At 47.8% G+C, this 16,706-nt stretch overlaps 1 protein-coding gene across 1 annotated transcript in view; it reads left to right on the top strand.

Annotated features, from left to right (window-relative positions):
- The window catches only part of tango6 (transport and golgi organization 6 homolog (Drosophila)), a 145,010-nt gene extending 133,228 nt beyond the window's left edge, over positions 1-11,782 (top strand). Inside the window, exon 18 of the mRNA XM_070898367.1 lies at positions 8,418-11,782. Within this exon, the coding sequence (XP_070754468.1) occupies positions 8,418-8,594 (177 nt within the window). The 3' untranslated portion in view covers positions 8,595-11,782. The remainder of the gene's footprint in view (positions 1-8,417) is intronic.
- The last annotated feature ends 4,924 nt before the right edge of the window (positions 11,783-16,706 follow it).

Below are 16,706 nucleotides of genomic sequence, written 5' to 3' on the forward strand. Positions count from 1 at the left end.
AGGAGGCCATTTCAACCCATCGTACCTGTGCCAACCAACAAGAGGTTATCGAGACTAATCCCACTTACCAGCTCGAGGTCTGTAACCCTGAAGGTTACGGCACTTCAAGTGCCCATCCAAGCACCTTTTAAATGTGGTGTGGTGAGGGTTTCTGCTTTCCAGGCAGTAGAAGCAGAAACCCCCTCAATCCTCTGCGTGAAGAAGCCCCCCCCTCAAATCCCCTCTGAGCCTTCCACCAACCACCTTAAACCTTTGACCCCACGAAATTGACCCCACCACCAAGGGACAGAGAAACATAGAAAATAAGTGCAGGAGTAGGCCATTCGGCCCTTCGAGCCTGCACCGCCATTTAATAAGATCATGGCTGATCATTCCCTCAGTACCCCTTTCCTGCTTTCTCTCCAGACCCCTTGATCCCCTTAGCCGTAAAGGCCATATCTAACTCCCTCTTGAATATATCCAATGAACTGGCATCAACAACTCTCTGTGGCAGGGAATTCCATAGGTTAACAACTCTCTGAGTGAAGAAGTTTCTCATCTCAGTCCTAAATGGCCTACCCCTTATCCTAAGACTATGTCCCCAGGTTCTGGACTTCCCCAACATCGGGAACATTCTTCCTATCCAGTCCTGTCAGAATCTTATACGTTTCTATGAGATCCCCTCTCATCCTTCTAAACTCCAGTGAATAAAGGCCCAGTTGATTCAGTCTCTCCTCATATGACAGTCCAGCCATCCCTGGAATCAGTCTGGTGAACCTTCGCTGCACTCCCTCAATAGCAAGAACGTCCTTCCTCAGATTAGGAGACCAAAACTGAACATACTATTCCAGGTGAGGCCTCATTAAGGCTCTGTAGAACTGCAGTAAGACCTCCCCGCTCCTATATTCAAATCCACTAGCTGTGAAGGCCAGCATACCATTTGCCTTCTTCACCGCCTGCTGTACCTGCATGCCAACTTTCAGTGACTGATGAACCATGACCCCCAGGTCTCGTTGCACCTCCCCTTTTCCTAATCTGCCATCATTCAGGTAATATTCTGCCTTTGTGTTTTTGCCCCCAAAGTGGATAACCTCACATTTATCCACATTATACTGCATCTGCCATGCATGTGCCCACTCACCTCACCTGTCCAAGTCACCCTGCAGCCTCTTAGCGTCCTCCTCACAGCTCACACCGCTACCCAGCTTAGTGTTATCCGCAAACTTGGAGATATTACACTCAATTCCTTCATCTAAATCGTTAATGTATATTGTAAAGAGCTGGGGTCCCAGCACTGAGCCCTGCGGCACTCCACTAGTCACTGCCTGCCATTCCGAAAAGGACCCGTTTATCCCGACTCTCTGCTTCCTGTCTGCCAACCAGTTCTTTATCCACGTCAGTATATTACCCCCAATACCATGCGCTTTGATTTTGCACACCAATCTCTTGTGCGGGACCTTGTCAAAAGACTTTTGAAAGTCCAAATACACCACATCCACTTGTTCTCCCTCGTCCACTCTGCTAGTTACATCCTCAAAAAATTCCAGAAGATTCGTCAAGCATGATTTCCCTTTCATAAATACTTGCTGACTTGGACCGATCCTGTCACTGCTTTCCAAATGCGCTGCTATTTCATCTTTAATAATTGATTCCAACATTTTCCCTACTACTGATGTCAGGCTAACCGGTCTATAATTACCCGTTTTCTCTCTTCCTCCTTTTTTTAAAAGTGGTGTTACATTAGCTACCCTCCAGTCCATAGGAACTGATCCAGACTCGATAGACTGTTGGAAAATGATCACCAATGCATCCACTATTTCTAGGGCCACTTCCTTAAGTACTCTGGGATGCAGACTATCAGGCCCCGGGGATTTATCGGCCTTCAATCCCATCAATTTCCCTAACACAATTTCCCGCCTAATAAGGATATCCTTCAGTTCCTCCTCCTCACTAAACTTACTGTCCCCTAGTACATTCGGAAGGTTACTTGTGTCTTCCTTCGTGAAGACAGAACCGAAGTATTTGTTCAATTGGTCTGCCATTTCTTTGTTCCCCATTATAAATTCACCTGAATCCAACTGCAAGGGTCCTACGTTTGTCTTCACTAATCTTTTTCTCTTCACATATTTATAGAAGCTTTTGCAGTCAGTTTTTATGTTCCCTGCAAGCTTCCTCTCGTACTCTATTTTCCCCCTCTTAATTAAACCCTTAGTCTTCTTCGGTTGAATTCTAAATTTCTCCCTGTCCTCAGGCTTGTTGCTTTTTCTAGCCAATTTATATGCCTCTTCCTTGGCTTTAACACTATCCTTAATTTCCCTTGTTAGCCATGGTTGAGCCACCTTCCCCGCTTTATTTTTACTCCAGACAGGGATTTACAATTGCTGAATTTCATCCATGTGATCTTTAAATGTTTACCATTGCTTATCCACCGTCAACCCTTTAAGTATCCCTTGCCAGTCTATTCTAGCCAATTCACACCTCATACCGTCGAAGTTACCTTTCATTAAGTTCAGGACCCTAGTTTCCGAATTGACTGTGTCACTCTCCATCCTAAAGAATTCTACCATATTATGGTCACTCTTCCCCAAGGGGCCTCGCACAACAAGATTGCTAATTAGTCCCTTCTCATTACACATCACCCAGTCTAGGATGGCCAGCTCTCTAGTTGGTTCCTCGACCTATTGGTCAAGAAAACCATCCCTAATACACTCAAGGAAATCCTCCTCCACCACATTGCTACCAGTTTGGTTAGCCCAATCAATATGTAAATTAAAGTCGCCCCCATGATAACTGCTTACCTTTTATTGTACACATCCCTTATTTCTTGTTTGATGCTGTCCCCAACCTCACTACTACTGTTTGGTGGTCTGTACACAACTCCCACTAGTATTTTCTACCCTTTGGAATTCCGCAGCTCCACCCATACCGATTCCACATCATCCAGGCTAATTTCTATTGCATTAATTTCCTCTTTAACCAGCAAAGCCACACCACCTCCTTTTCCTTTCTGTCTATCCTTCCTAAATGCTGAACACCCTTGGATGTTGAGTTCCCAGCCTTGGTCACCCTGGAGCCATGTTTCCGTGATGACAATTACATCATACCCATTAACTGTTATCTGCGCAGTTAATTCGGCCACCTTATTCCAAATACGCCTCGCATTCAGGCACAAAACCTTCAGGCTTGTCTTTTTAACACACTTTGCCCCTGTAGAATTTTGCTGTAATGTGGCCCATTTTTGTTTTTTGCCTTGGGTTTCTCTGCCCTCCACTTTTACTATTCTCCTTTCTATCTTTTGCTTCTGACTCCATTTTATTTCCCTCTGTCTCCCTGCATAGGTTCCCATCCCCCTGCCATATTAGTTTAACTCTTCCCCAACAGCACTAGCAAACACTAGGACATTGGTTCCGGTCCTGCCCAGTTGCAGACTGTCCGGTTTGTACTGGTCCCACCTCCCCCAGAACTGGTTCCAATGTCCCAGGAATTTGAATCCCTCCCTTCTGCATCACTGCTCAAGACACGTATTCATCTGAGCGGCCCTTGCTATCCACTATATCGCCCCTCAAAATTTTATACACCTCAATGAGGTCTCCCCTCATCCTCCTATGTCCCAAGGAGAACAAACCCAGCCTATCCAATCTGTCCTCATAGCTAAGATGCTCCATTGCAGGCAGCATCCTCGTAAATCTCCTCTGCACCCTCTCCAGTGCAATCACGTCCTTCCTATAATACGGCGACCAGAACTGCATGCAATACTCCAGCTGTGGCCTAACCAGTGTATTATACAATTTAAGCATAACCTCCCTGCTCTTGTATTCTATGCCTTGGCTAATAAAGGCAAACATTCTGCATGCCTTCTTAACCACCTTATCCACCTGGTCTGCTACTTTCAGGGATCTGTGGACAAGCACTCCAAGGTCCCTTTGTTCATCTACACTTCTAAGTGGCCTACCATTTAATGTGTATACCTTTTCCTTATTAGTCCTCCCCAAGTGCATTACCTCACAATTCTCCGAATTAAATTCCATTTACCACTGTTCTGCCCACCTGACCAGTAACATTGAAACATAGAAAATAGGTGCAGGAGCAGACCATTTGGCCCTTCAAGCCTGCACCACCATTCAATATGAACATGGCTGATCATGCAACTTCAGTACCCCACTCCTGCCTTCTCTTCAAACCCCCTGATCCCTTTAGTTGTAAAGGCCACATCTAATTCCCTTTGGAATATATCCAACGAACTGGACTCAACAACTTTCTGTGGTAGAGAATTCCACAGGTTCACAACTCTGAGTGAAGAAGTTTCTCAAGTAGATTGATATCCTAAAGTCAGAGCACTACTCCAGCAATACTGCCCAACCCTGCCAGCACTAGAATCGCATCCTGGTCAGGAATGAGTGAGGCCACATGCACTGGCTGAGCACTGACTGCTGTTTAAATGCTTCAATACTTCCCAGGATAGTGTAATTGCCCTTTTTGCAGCTATAATGCAGAAGTATGCAACACAATCATCAGAGATTACTGCACCACATGGAGCAGCTGGAAGAGATGGTAAGGGCTAGACTAGGAGATGGGAACTGTGAGAAGTGAGAGTAACTGCTCTCCGATTAGTGGCACAGGGACGAATGAGGAAAATGTATTTTACGCAGCGAGTGGTTGTGATCTGAAAGAAGAAAGACTTGCATTTATATAGCACCTTTCACAAGCACCAGACGTCCCGAAGCACTTTACAGCCAATTAAGTACTTTTTTTTTCAAATGTAGGAAACGCGGCATAGCAAGCTCCCACAAACAGCAGTGTGATAATGGCCAGATAATCTGTTTCAATGATGTTGATTGAGGGATACTTCGGATAACTCCCCTGCTCTTCTTCAAAATAGGCCGTGGGATCTCTTACGTCCACCTGAGAGGGCAAACGGGCCTCGGTTTAACATCTCATCCAAAAGACAGCACCCCCAACAGTGCAGCACTCTCTCAGCACTGCACTGGTGTGTCGGCCTAAATTTTTGTGCTCAAGTTCCTGGAGTGGGACTTGAACCCACAACCTTTTGACTCAGAGGTGAGGCTGCTGCCCACTGAGCCACATAATGGAATGCACTTGCTGAAGGGGTGATGGAAGCAGATTAAATCGTAACTTTCGAAAGGGAATTGGATAAATACCTAAAAAGGAGAAATTTGCACGGTTTTGGAGAAAGAGCAGGGAGCTTGGGACTAATTGGATCGCTCTTTCAAAGAGCCGGCACAGGCATGATGGGCCGAATAGCCTCCTTCAGGGCTATGTGATTCTAAGAAGTGGAGGTGAGGGAGGAGAGCCAATGATAGAATAATACATGGACAACTCATTGATAGCCAATTTGCGATAACTGAGAGGAAGCTGGATAAGAGCTCAATGGGCAGGTAGGTGGCTGGTGAAGTTCGGCACTGATTACTGTAAAATCGTGAGATGGTAGAGCATCATCATCATAGGCAGTCCCTCGAAGCAAGGATGACTTCCACGCCAAAAAGGGATAAGTTCACAGGTGTTTCAATGAAGAACCTAATATTCCAGATCCCAAGCTATATTTTGAAGGGTGGAAGATGCCTGTGCGTGGATTTTTTGAATGTGTGGTGGCCGTTGCACATCAGTCACCACACGGGCTTGACAGAGCTAGGTCTTGGTCCAGTGGCAAGGATTAACCAAGACGACTGAAGACCAGCTCTGCTGCATGGATCGAGTGCGCGTGCATATCGCAGTGTGGGCTGGGCCCGTGCTGTCCTTGGGCCCCTCGCCTTTTCTGGGCCTCAGACTCACGCCTCTCCTGGGCCTCGGTCACTTCCTTCTACAAACTCTTGCCGCTCCTGCGGTGCCTGCCCGCACTGCAAATGGTAGAGCAACACATTAAATGACAATGTACTAGATGGAACAGAGCAGGAAAGGGATCTGAGGATTTGGTGGGTTGGTGATTAAAATGGTGGGTTCAGTGTTCCTAGGATGATGAAAGCCCATGGAGTGCCAGGATGTGTATCTGTGGGTGTGACATCTAAGGAGTGTAATGTTAATTTGTATCTGGTCTTGGTGAGATTGCATCTTCATACCATCTACATTTTATTATAGGAAAGCTGTAGAACTATCGGAGAGTCCTGGGGAGGAGGTAACGAAGCTGATTCCTGAACTTGAGGATTGAGTTATGGGGATAAGACTTTCCACCTGCCACTTTACCCTGTGAACGATTCTCACGGGTATGGAGGATTTGAATCCGCGAACATTCTGTGGGCACAGGATTGGAGGACTCTGGGGACACAGTTAAATTTAATGGTGTCAAAAGAAAATAGAATATTAAGGCAACTGATTTTAGTAAGATGGTGTTAGGACTCTGGATCAGAGAGCCATTGGAGAATCCGAAAACCCTAGCAGGGTGTAAGGAGCACTGGATAATTCCTATTACGAAAGGAATACAAAGTTGTTAGTATCGGAATTACAGTATGGAAACTAAGGGGTGGTTTGCAAAGGTGGGTTAAATGGGCCAGTGGTGAACAACAAGGAATGTCTCAAATTCATTGCTCTGAGACAGGGTCACACACACAGAGCAGACGTCTGATGTCCCGCTCACAGGGTCACACACAGCAGACGTCTGATGTCCTGCTCCCAGACAGGGTCACACACTGAGAGCTGATGTCCCTCAGCCACGGGAACCCTGCATTGTGTGGAGTTAAAGTCGAGGATCGCCGGACTGAGTCTGACGGTGGGTTTTGGCTCCTACGATACTTGACTCGAACTCCCAGCTGTGTTGCAGGTTCACCAAGTCGGTCTGTAGCCATGAACTGGGTAAATCTATTAACTGAGTTAATGTTTCTCACGCTCTAAGTGGTCCCGACTGTAACTATGGTAACCAGCATCTGGCACAAATTGGCCAGGTTGGTCAGGATTGTCTCCATTGAACAGCAGAGAATCCAGTTACAGCGCTCCGCGGGCCCAATCCTGGCGCCAGAACAGACGCCTGGGATCGGCCTAAATACGCTGCTCGTCCCACATGAAAAGGCAGCCTCTTGAGCACTTACTGCGGCAGAGGTCCCTAATCAGTGGCTGCAGCAGCGAGTTAATGATAGGCTGTGTGTGGGAACTGGGAACTCTCGACGACTCAAAGGAGCAGATGTGAGCCACTGGCCATTCGGCAGGGTTTGCCTGCAGTGACTGGGTAAGGCGGAAGAGGATCAGCAGGAGGATGTCACGGGGAGAGTCACTGCACGACTGAGAGTGGCTGAGGAGGGAGGGGTGTACAGTGGCACTGGCTATATGGCTGTACATGGTGCGAGTGGTCCCAGTGTTTGGTTGAACCTGTGAATGAGGATAGTGTGTAGATAGAGTTCCATTCTGGGGGATGAGGGGAGTTTTCCACACACTCCTTCACCCAGCACCCAGACAATTAAACCTGGAGCCTTTTGGTAAAACTTGTGGCAGCGTGGGGGGGGGGTTAATCATGCAAGGCTACTGGGAGTGAGTGGGTAGTGGGGGTGGGGGGGGGGGCGGGAGTGAGAGTGAGGAGAGTGCCAGCAGCCCAGGTTACAGGTCCCGATGAAGTGTTATGGATGTATTATTATCGCCAGTCACTAACAAAACAATATTCTAGATTAATGACGCTGTGATTTCCATTACACAGATATTGTCTCTGGGTAATTGCACCATCTCCCCCTCACTGCCTTCCAAAGGAGTTTGGAATCCAAACTAGCCCCTCCCCCCACCCCACTCTGCTCCTCCCCCCTCCTCACTTCTCACCCCTTCTCCTCACCTCATTCCACCCACCCCTTCTCCCCCTTCCCCTCCTCTCCCCACTTCCCCTCCTCCTCTCCCCACTTCCCCACCCCCCTTCTCCCCTCCCCTCCCCGCCTCACCTTCTCTCCTCCCCACCTTCTCCCCCTCCTCCACCTCCCCTCCCCTTCCCCCCCCACCTTCTCTACCACCCCTCCTCCACCTCCCCTCCCCTTCCCCCCCCCAACACCCCCCCCCCCCCACAACCCCAAAGAACTCCCCTCCCAACACGAACTCCCCTCCCCACCCAAACTCGCCCAGGTGAAACTTCAGAGTTGCAGGCTGGTTTATGTCTGTTAATAATGGGTGTATGTTGTTTTGTTAAAACACCTAATGACAGGTCTGACACTCCGGCTGCGGACTGCCTACACAAAGCCTTTGTTCAGCTGAGTGGAGTTAACTCTGCGGTTCTCGGCGCTTTACAGCTCCAGCAAAGCAACGGGAAATCTTACCCAGCACAGATCTCGGCAGCAGTATGAACCCTCCCCGAACCAGGGAAGCACCTTGTACCTTTTATTGGGTGCAAGAGTGGAGGGTTCCTCGGTGGGGGGGGGTGGTGCGAGGGGGAGCAGAGTGTGTCCTCTGGGTGGGGAGTTAATCCTCTCGCTCTCAGTGTTTTATTATGACGTTGATCCCCTCGCTTTGTGCTGTAGGTGCTGGGTGATGTTCTGCGAGACCTCTATCGATTGCTGAAGTACGTGAGTCAGACGGATGAGGACGAGGTGGCGGTGCTGCACGCACAGCTCGCGCTGGAGGAACTGGACCATGTTGTCAGGAGGTTTTTGTTCCCAGAGGAAACACTGCAGAAAAAAATTGTGATCCTTCCTTAACGGAAGGTCCCAGAATCCCTTCGCACTGAACTCTGGGACAAAATGGTTCACACGTCCTTCAAATTCAGCTTGGGATGGTGACGGAACTCGAGCAGTGTAGTGTGGGTGCCGTGTTAACCTGGGTCTTCCTGCATCTCCGCTACAGCAACGGGCCTGCAGTGGGGATGATGAGGGATCGAGGCAGACACGTGATTTGTTTGCTCAATGCTTGTAGGGATTTCAAAGGTTCCGTGTAAAGCGAGCTTCTGTGTGGCGAGCTGATTGGACGCTTCTGGGGGGGGGGGAGGGGTTCCACTGCCTGCCGCCAACTTTGCTGAATTGGCTGCTTTTGCTGGGGAGGTGGGGTGGGAGGGTTTGGCCTGCCCCAATTATTGAGGAGGGGGCAGATATTGTGCTGTAGTAAATCCTGATATGATTTGGGCCATCAGATGTGAGATGTAAGTTTATGGCTCGAAAGTTAAAGAGCTCCGGCTCCCCTCCCCCCAGCCCCGGCTTCCCTCCCCCTGCCCGGAGTGTCAGGGTACTCCCCCCGCCCCTCCCTCCCAAGCACCGGCTCCCTCCTCAGGCCCACTGACTTGGCCAGGGATGATGTTTGCAGGTCCATGTGGGCTGCAGGAAGGGAGTCGAATTCTGTCGGCACATTCTTATCATATCCAGTTTTGTTGCTCTGATCTCTCCGACATTCGAATCAGATGCACAGTTTACCACGTCACCCTCGCCGCACACGCGGACCCCTCGCCAGATAGGCCGACTCCTCACTGAACACTCGTCGGACAGGCCGACCCCTCGCCACACACGCAGACCCCTCGCTGGACAGGCCGACCCCTCACTGAACCTTCGTCGGACAGGCCGACCCCTCGCCACACACGCAGACCCCTCGCTGGACAGGCCGGTCCCTCGCTGACCCCTTGCCGCACACACGGACCTCTCTCTGACCCCTCGAATGAATGCATCAAATGAGCAGCTGGGGTTTCTCCGTGCTGTGCTGTGCTTCCTGTAAAGCTTATGAAGGAAGAATGTGGCCTGGATGGTTTTATTGCACAGATGCCGGAATCGGGGAGGATGATCAGACATCAGCAGCACCTCGAGTTGGAAAGGAATGGAGACAATTGCCAATGTCCCATTGCCCTGCTCGCTGTGGTTGCTGCTTCCAGATCTTGTGCTGCTGGGAAAGTTGCTGTAGAGAAATTTATGGGAAGATGGTTTTTGATACTTTATCTAGTTGAAAACAAAGACTCAACAGAATAAAGGTATGAAATGGATCAATGTAGTCTCTGAGCTCTGAGGCGATCTGTTGCTTCAAGCACACGGGATGTAGATCAGAAGATGGTTTTAACTTATGAATTCTCCCCAATACCAGCTGTTTGGCACATCGAGGTTGATCCTTGGAGTAAACAAACTAAAGTGACAGAGAGATGTTAACATAAGAATTAGGAGCAGGAGTAGGTCATACGGCCCCTCGAGCCTGCTCCGCCATTTAATAAGATCATAGCTGATCTTTGACCTCAACACCTTCACACCTTATCCCTATATCCCTTCATTCCCCTAGAGTCCAAAAATCTATCGATCTCAGCTTTGAATATACTCAGCAGTTCAGCATCCACAGCCCTTTGGGGTAGAGAATGCCAAAGATTCATAACCCTCTGAGTGAAGAAATTCCTCCTCGTCTCTGTCTTAAATCTGAGACTATGCCCATAGTTCTAAACTCTCCAGCCAGGGGAAACAACCTCTCAGCATCTACACTATCAGTCCTGCTCAGAATCTTATAATGTTTCAATGAGATCACCTCTCATTCTGTAGAATTTACCAATATCTCGCAAAGATTCCAGGTACCTTTCCCCTACAGACGAGAAGAATCCCTTTCTGGGCTTTTAAAATGAGTTTAAAGGGGCAGACGAAGCCTGCGGGGGATAAAAGGGGATGCATTCATGGAGACCCTCCCCCCCCCCCAGTGTTTGGACTCATAGGAAAGGGAATTCAAAATGGACCTAAATTACAGAAGCTTGAGATCCCCTAAACATCTATGGGAAGGAGCATATCAATTTTAAGATTCTACAACATTTTGGCTGCGAAAAAGAGTTACCAAATACAGGAGGTGGGGCCAACAGGTCTGAAGCAAATTCGTGTATTGAAGACCCCAGGCTATTCACCCCCTAAGAGATAATCGAATTACCCAATCAAGCACAATGGAAATCATGGTCAGAAAAACTGGACAATCCTAAAACAATGCAAAACCAGTGATAGCACATTCTCACACCCTAATCGAGTTACTGCTGACAAAGGAGACATTTGAAAATCAATGGACAGAACAGTTTAAACAGAGCCCAAGAGATTTGATGGGAGATAAGAGCTTTTTTTGGGGGGATATATCTATCTCTCAGTTTTACAAGGAAAGACTAGCAGAACTCAAAACTAGCAGAACACAGAGACTGGAGCAGAACACAGAACGAAGCAGAGCACAGACTCATAAACACAGACAGACACAAGCAGCCGGAGCTGGGGAGTGAAGAAATGGAGTCGTGAAGGAACCTACAAGAAATCGTCAAGGACCAACTGAGCACGAGGCCCAAGAAATGGAAGGTTGTCAGCAACCAAATTGACAAACCCGTGCTACCACAACCAGCGAAACAACCAACCGAAACCAATTCGGCAAAAACCAAAGAATCAACCTTTATTTCCACTCTACAATCTACTTCTGAACGGCCAACGGGTGAGAAATTACCTAAAAGGACTAACTAAAACCAAAGAAAGTGGGTACTTACCCCATACATCCGAAACGCAACTTACCGCATCAACGGATGCACCCCAACCGAAGACGACGCAGTCCGAAGTCCTCTCCTCCGTCCGGGGTACGCTCGCCTAGAAGACCAAGTGCAGCGAACCCCGAAACCGTGATTCACCGGCAACTGTCTAAAGGGATTGGTGAGCATAGCCCCTGAACCCTCAGAGCTATAACTTAGTTAGGGAAATTGGGACGGGGGAGGATGGGATAACTTGTGTAAATGTATCTGCATTCTCTTCTTTACCCCATTTAGAGTTTAAGCTGTATTCTTTTCCCCACAGGCTGTAATTTGACATTTCATTTAATGTGTTGTACCCTTCAGTGTGTATTGGTCTGTTTGTGTTATTAAAGGTGTGCCTTTTACTTTTTAAACACAATAAAGCCATACCTGCTTCCTACCTTGAAACTGATTGTCTGTCCAAGTCTGTCACAGTCCCTTCATAATTCCAGTGTCTTGAACCAAGGGTGTGGGAGCGATTCGGAACCACTCATATAAGGTCAGAAGGGAAAGCTGACCCCCTGAAAACCACCCCTTACAATTCTTCTAATCTCCAGAGAGAATAGGCTCAATCGACTGTTAATTTTCCAATATTCACAAGGACAACAGGCTGTGCCTTTATGATGTGGGACACTCCAGATGTTGTGCTAACAGAGGGGGGCGGGGGCACAGGGTATTGTTATTCAGATGCCATGCCACTATCTGACTGTTACAGGTTATCCAGATTGCCCTATGTTATCCAGCTGTTAAGAAACTTCAGTGCTTTAATATTTGAGATCTAAATTTCTCCTGTTGATCTCATCAACAATGTCCATTGATACTGCACTCATTCAGTGAAAGATTGACGGACGGCATGCAGGACTTTGATGTGTAGCCACATGGACCACGGATGCACTGGGCCTGAAAGTCTCAGTGTCACACCCATGGTGGTCTTAGTCATAATCTATCACCACGTCGCAGGTCCACTGAGTAGCTAAACATATGGCGGAGTTGAAGTAATGTTTGATTACTGTTAGTAATAAAGCACCGTGAAAGTAAGGAGCATTCCACAGCACTTCAGAAACCGACACTGACCTCAGACTGCAGAGGTCGGGAGGGGCGACCAAAAGCTTGGTCAAAGAGCTTTGTCTTGAGGTACTTCAAGTGGAGAGAGATTTAGGTTGGGAGAACCAAAAGGTACGAGTGAGGCGGCTGAATGGTGTGCCGTCGATGGTGGAGTAAAGGAAGAGAGGGTGCCTAATATCCAAGAAACAAAGCAGTGGGAGGGTTTCTGTGGTTGGAGGAGATTGCTGAGCTAGGTGAAACATAAACATAGAAAATAGGTGCAGGGGTAGGCCATTCGGCCCTTCGAACCTGCACCACCATTCAGGGAGGGAAGGATTTATAGACAAAGAAAATAATTTTACTCCTGATGCAATCAGGAACCAATGAGGGCAAGCGGGATTTACTCCAAGAACAGGATATGTGTGGGAGACTTTTGGACAAGTTGGGGATTATAAAAGACAGAGATGGTGAGGCTAGTACAGAGAGCGTTGGATTGACCCTGAGGGTGGAGGGATAGGATTGCCACGGGACGGAGGCAGACATTGTTCTAGAGGGCATAGACAGAATGTGTGGTTTCAAGACCTTTTCATGGTACAACAGGGCACCAAGTTTATGGGATGGTCTGTTATAGCCTGAGGGAGTGGCAATGGATGAGATGGAATCTGTGGCAAGGGAGCACAGTTTGTGATGGGGACCAAAGATAATGGTGTTTATCTTCTCAAAATAGCTTTTAAAGGGGAAGTAGATAAATACTTGAAAAAGAAAACTTCTGAAGGGTGTGGGGAAAGAGCAGGGAATGGGACTAAGTGTGGAGCTCGGTCAGAGAATTATACCAGGCTGGTCGCTGTGAAGAGCTCTGTTGCAGCAGGAAGTAGAAGATGGTAACTTGGGTGAAAAGGAGGGAATGACTGTAAATACTGCACAGGTAAAGGTAAGTGTGTTACTGTCTGATTCCAAGACTGAGGGCAGTGACAAATGAGACCTACTGTGTATCCCCATGGTTGAGTTATTCTCAATCTGTAACCTTATGGCCCAGCACTCTTCCATTACCATCAAGCCAGGGGACCAACCCTGGTTCAATGAGGAGTGCAGAAGAGCATGCCAGGATCACCACCAGGCGTACCTAAAAATGAGGTGCCAACCTGAGGACTACATGCATGCTATGGACAGAGCTAAGCAATCCCACAATCAACAGGTAAGATCAAAGCTCTGCAGTCCTGCCACATCCTCTCATGAATGGTGGTGGATAATTAAACAACTAACGGGTTGAGGAGGCTCCATGAATATCCCCATCCTCAATGGTGGCAGAGCCCAGCATGCAAGTGCAAAAGTTAAGGCTGAAGCGTTTGCAACCATCTTCAGCCACAAGGGCCGAGTGGATGATCCATCTCGGCCTCTTGAGGAGGAACTAGTCTTCAGCCAATTCGATTCACTCCACGTGGTATCACGAAACGGCTGAGCGCACTAGATCCAGCAAAGGCTGTGGGCCCTTACAACATCCTGGCTGTCGTGCTGAAGACTTGTGCTCCAGAACTAGCAGCGCCTCTACCCATCAAGGGGCCCGAGTAAAACTGAAGTCAGGGGGAAAATCTCCACTGGCTAGTCATACCTAGCACAAAGCAAGTTGGTTGTAGTTGTTGGAGGTCAATTATCTAAACCACAGGAAATTGCTGTAGGAGTTCTTTTAAGGCAGTGTTCCAGGCCCAACCTTCTTCAGCTGCTTCAACAAAGACTTTCCCTGCATCATAATTTCAGAAGTGGGGATGTTCGCTGATGATTGCACAGTGTTCAGTTCCATTCGCAACTCAGATAATGGAGCATGCCCCCATGCAGCAAGACCTGGATGACATTCAGACTTGGACTGATTATTGGCAAGTAACGTTCACACCACATAAATGCCAGGCAGCAAGCAAGAGTAACCATCACCCCTCAACATTCCATTGCTGAATCAACCACCATCAACATCCTGGACGTCATCATTGACCAGAAACTTAACTGGAACAGCCACATAAATACTATTGCTACAAGAGGTCAGGAGTGTGATGGAATACTCTCCACTTGCCTGGATGAGTGCAGCTCCAACAACACTCAAGAAGCTCGACACCATCCAGGACAAAGCAGCCCACTTGATTGGGCACCCCATCCACCACCTTAAACATTCACTCCCTCCACCACCGACGTACCGTGGCTGCAGTGTGTACTATGTATAAGATGCACTGCAACAACTCACCACGGCTTCTTTGGCAACACCTTCCAAACCCCCAACCTCTACCACTGAGGAGGAAAAGGGCAGCAAGTGCACAGGAGTACCATCACCTATAAGTTACACACCATCCTGACTTGGAAATATATTGCTGTTCCTTCAATGGGTCAAAATCCTGGAACTTCCTAACAGCACTGTGGGAGTACCTTCTGAAGGGCAATTAGAGATGGGCAATAAATGCTGGCCTTGCCAGAGATGCCCATATCCCAGGAATTGATAAAAAAAATACTTTGCCTGGAGAAAAAGATAACCAGTGGAGTTCTATGTGGATCTGTACTGGGATCCCCCTGCTATTTCAAGACCAAGAGAATGCGAATAGTTAATACAGGAGAGGGGAGCATAAAAACCTGGCAAAACGGACCACCAGCGGTCCAGGAGTCTGGTGGAAGAAAGGGGCAGGTCAGCATCAGGACCGTGCATCAATGTGGGATACCCCACTCCGTCGGGGCCATGTACTAATGGGGGTTTCTCTTTTTCCCCCCACCCCCCGGCTGTGCACCAATGAGGAATTGCCCCCCCTCCCTTATCGGGCCATGTACCAGAGGGATTTCCCCAGCCCCTATGTACCAGTAGAGTATTCCCCCACCCCGGGCTGTGTAGAAATGGGAGAAGCCAGCCCCAAAGCAGGTTCATTGGTGCCTCTACCACTGACATTAATATCCATTAGTCCATCCCTCATGCACCGTGGCTGCAGTGTGTGCAGTCGAGAGGCTGCACGCCAGCAACTCACCAAGGTTACTTTGATTGCACTTCCCAGCCCTGTGACCTTCACCATTGAGAAGAACAAGAACAGCAATACTGTAAAAAACATCATCTCCAAGTCACACACTATCCTGACTTAAATATACAATATAACACTGTTCCCTCATTATCACTGGGTCAGAATCTTGAAATTTCCTTCCTAACACCATCATGGGAACACTATCACCGCACGGACTGCAGTGGTTCAAAGAGAAGGCTCACACCACCACCTCAGAGCAACTGGGGATGGGCATATATAACAACAACTTGCATTTATATAGTGCCTTTAATATAGCGATTATTAAAATATACAACAAACCACATAAGGACAGATGAAGAGGCAGGTTTTAAGGAGTATCTTAAAGTAGGAAAGAGGGCCGGAGAGGTTTAGGGAAGGAATTCCAGAACTGAGCGATTAAATTCCAGTAAGTGAGCGATTAAAAGTGGGGAAGTCCAAGAGGCCACAATTAGAGGAGTGCAGAGATCTCAAACTGGAGGAGGTTACAAAGATGGCGAGGCCATGGAGGGATTTTAAAACAAGGATGAGAATTTTAAGATCGAGGTGTTGCTTAACAGGGAGCCAATGCACCGCAGCATGTTGTAATTTCTCCCCATTCAAATAATATTTCCTTTTACTGTTTCTTTTTCCAAGGTGGATGACCTGACATTTTCCGACATTGTATTCCATCTGCCAAACATTAGCCCATTCGCTTAACCTATCTAAATCTCTTTGCAGCCTCTCAGTATCCTCTACACACCCACTTTCCCACTAATCTTTGTGTCATCTGCAAATTTTGTTACACTACACTCTGTCCCCTCTTCCAGGTCATCTATGTATACTGTAAACAGTTGTGGTCCCAGCACCGATCCCCGTGGCACACCACTAACCACCGATTTCCAACCCGAAAAGAACCCATTTATCCCAACTCTCTGCTTTCTGTTAGCCAGCCAATTCTCGATCCATGCTAATACATTTCCTCTGACTCCGCATACCTTTATCTTCTGCAGTAACCTTTTGTGTGGCACCTTATCGAATGCATTTTGGAAATCTAAATACACCACATCCATCGGTACACCTCTATCCACCATGCTTGTTATATCCTCAAAGAATTCCAGTAAATTAGTTAAACATGATTTCCCCTTCATGAATCCATGTTGCGTCTGCTTGATTGCACTATTCCTATCGAAATGTCCCGCTATTTCTTCCTTAATGATAGCTTCAAGAATTTTCCCCACTACAGATGTTAAACTAACCGGCCTATAGTTACCTGCCTTTTGTCTGCC

The sequence above is a fragment of the Pristiophorus japonicus genome, chromosome 13 (genome assembly GCF_044704955.1).
Source record: "Pristiophorus japonicus isolate sPriJap1 chromosome 13, sPriJap1.hap1, whole genome shotgun sequence".
Taxonomy (NCBI): domain Eukaryota; kingdom Metazoa; phylum Chordata; class Chondrichthyes; family Pristiophoridae; genus Pristiophorus; species Pristiophorus japonicus.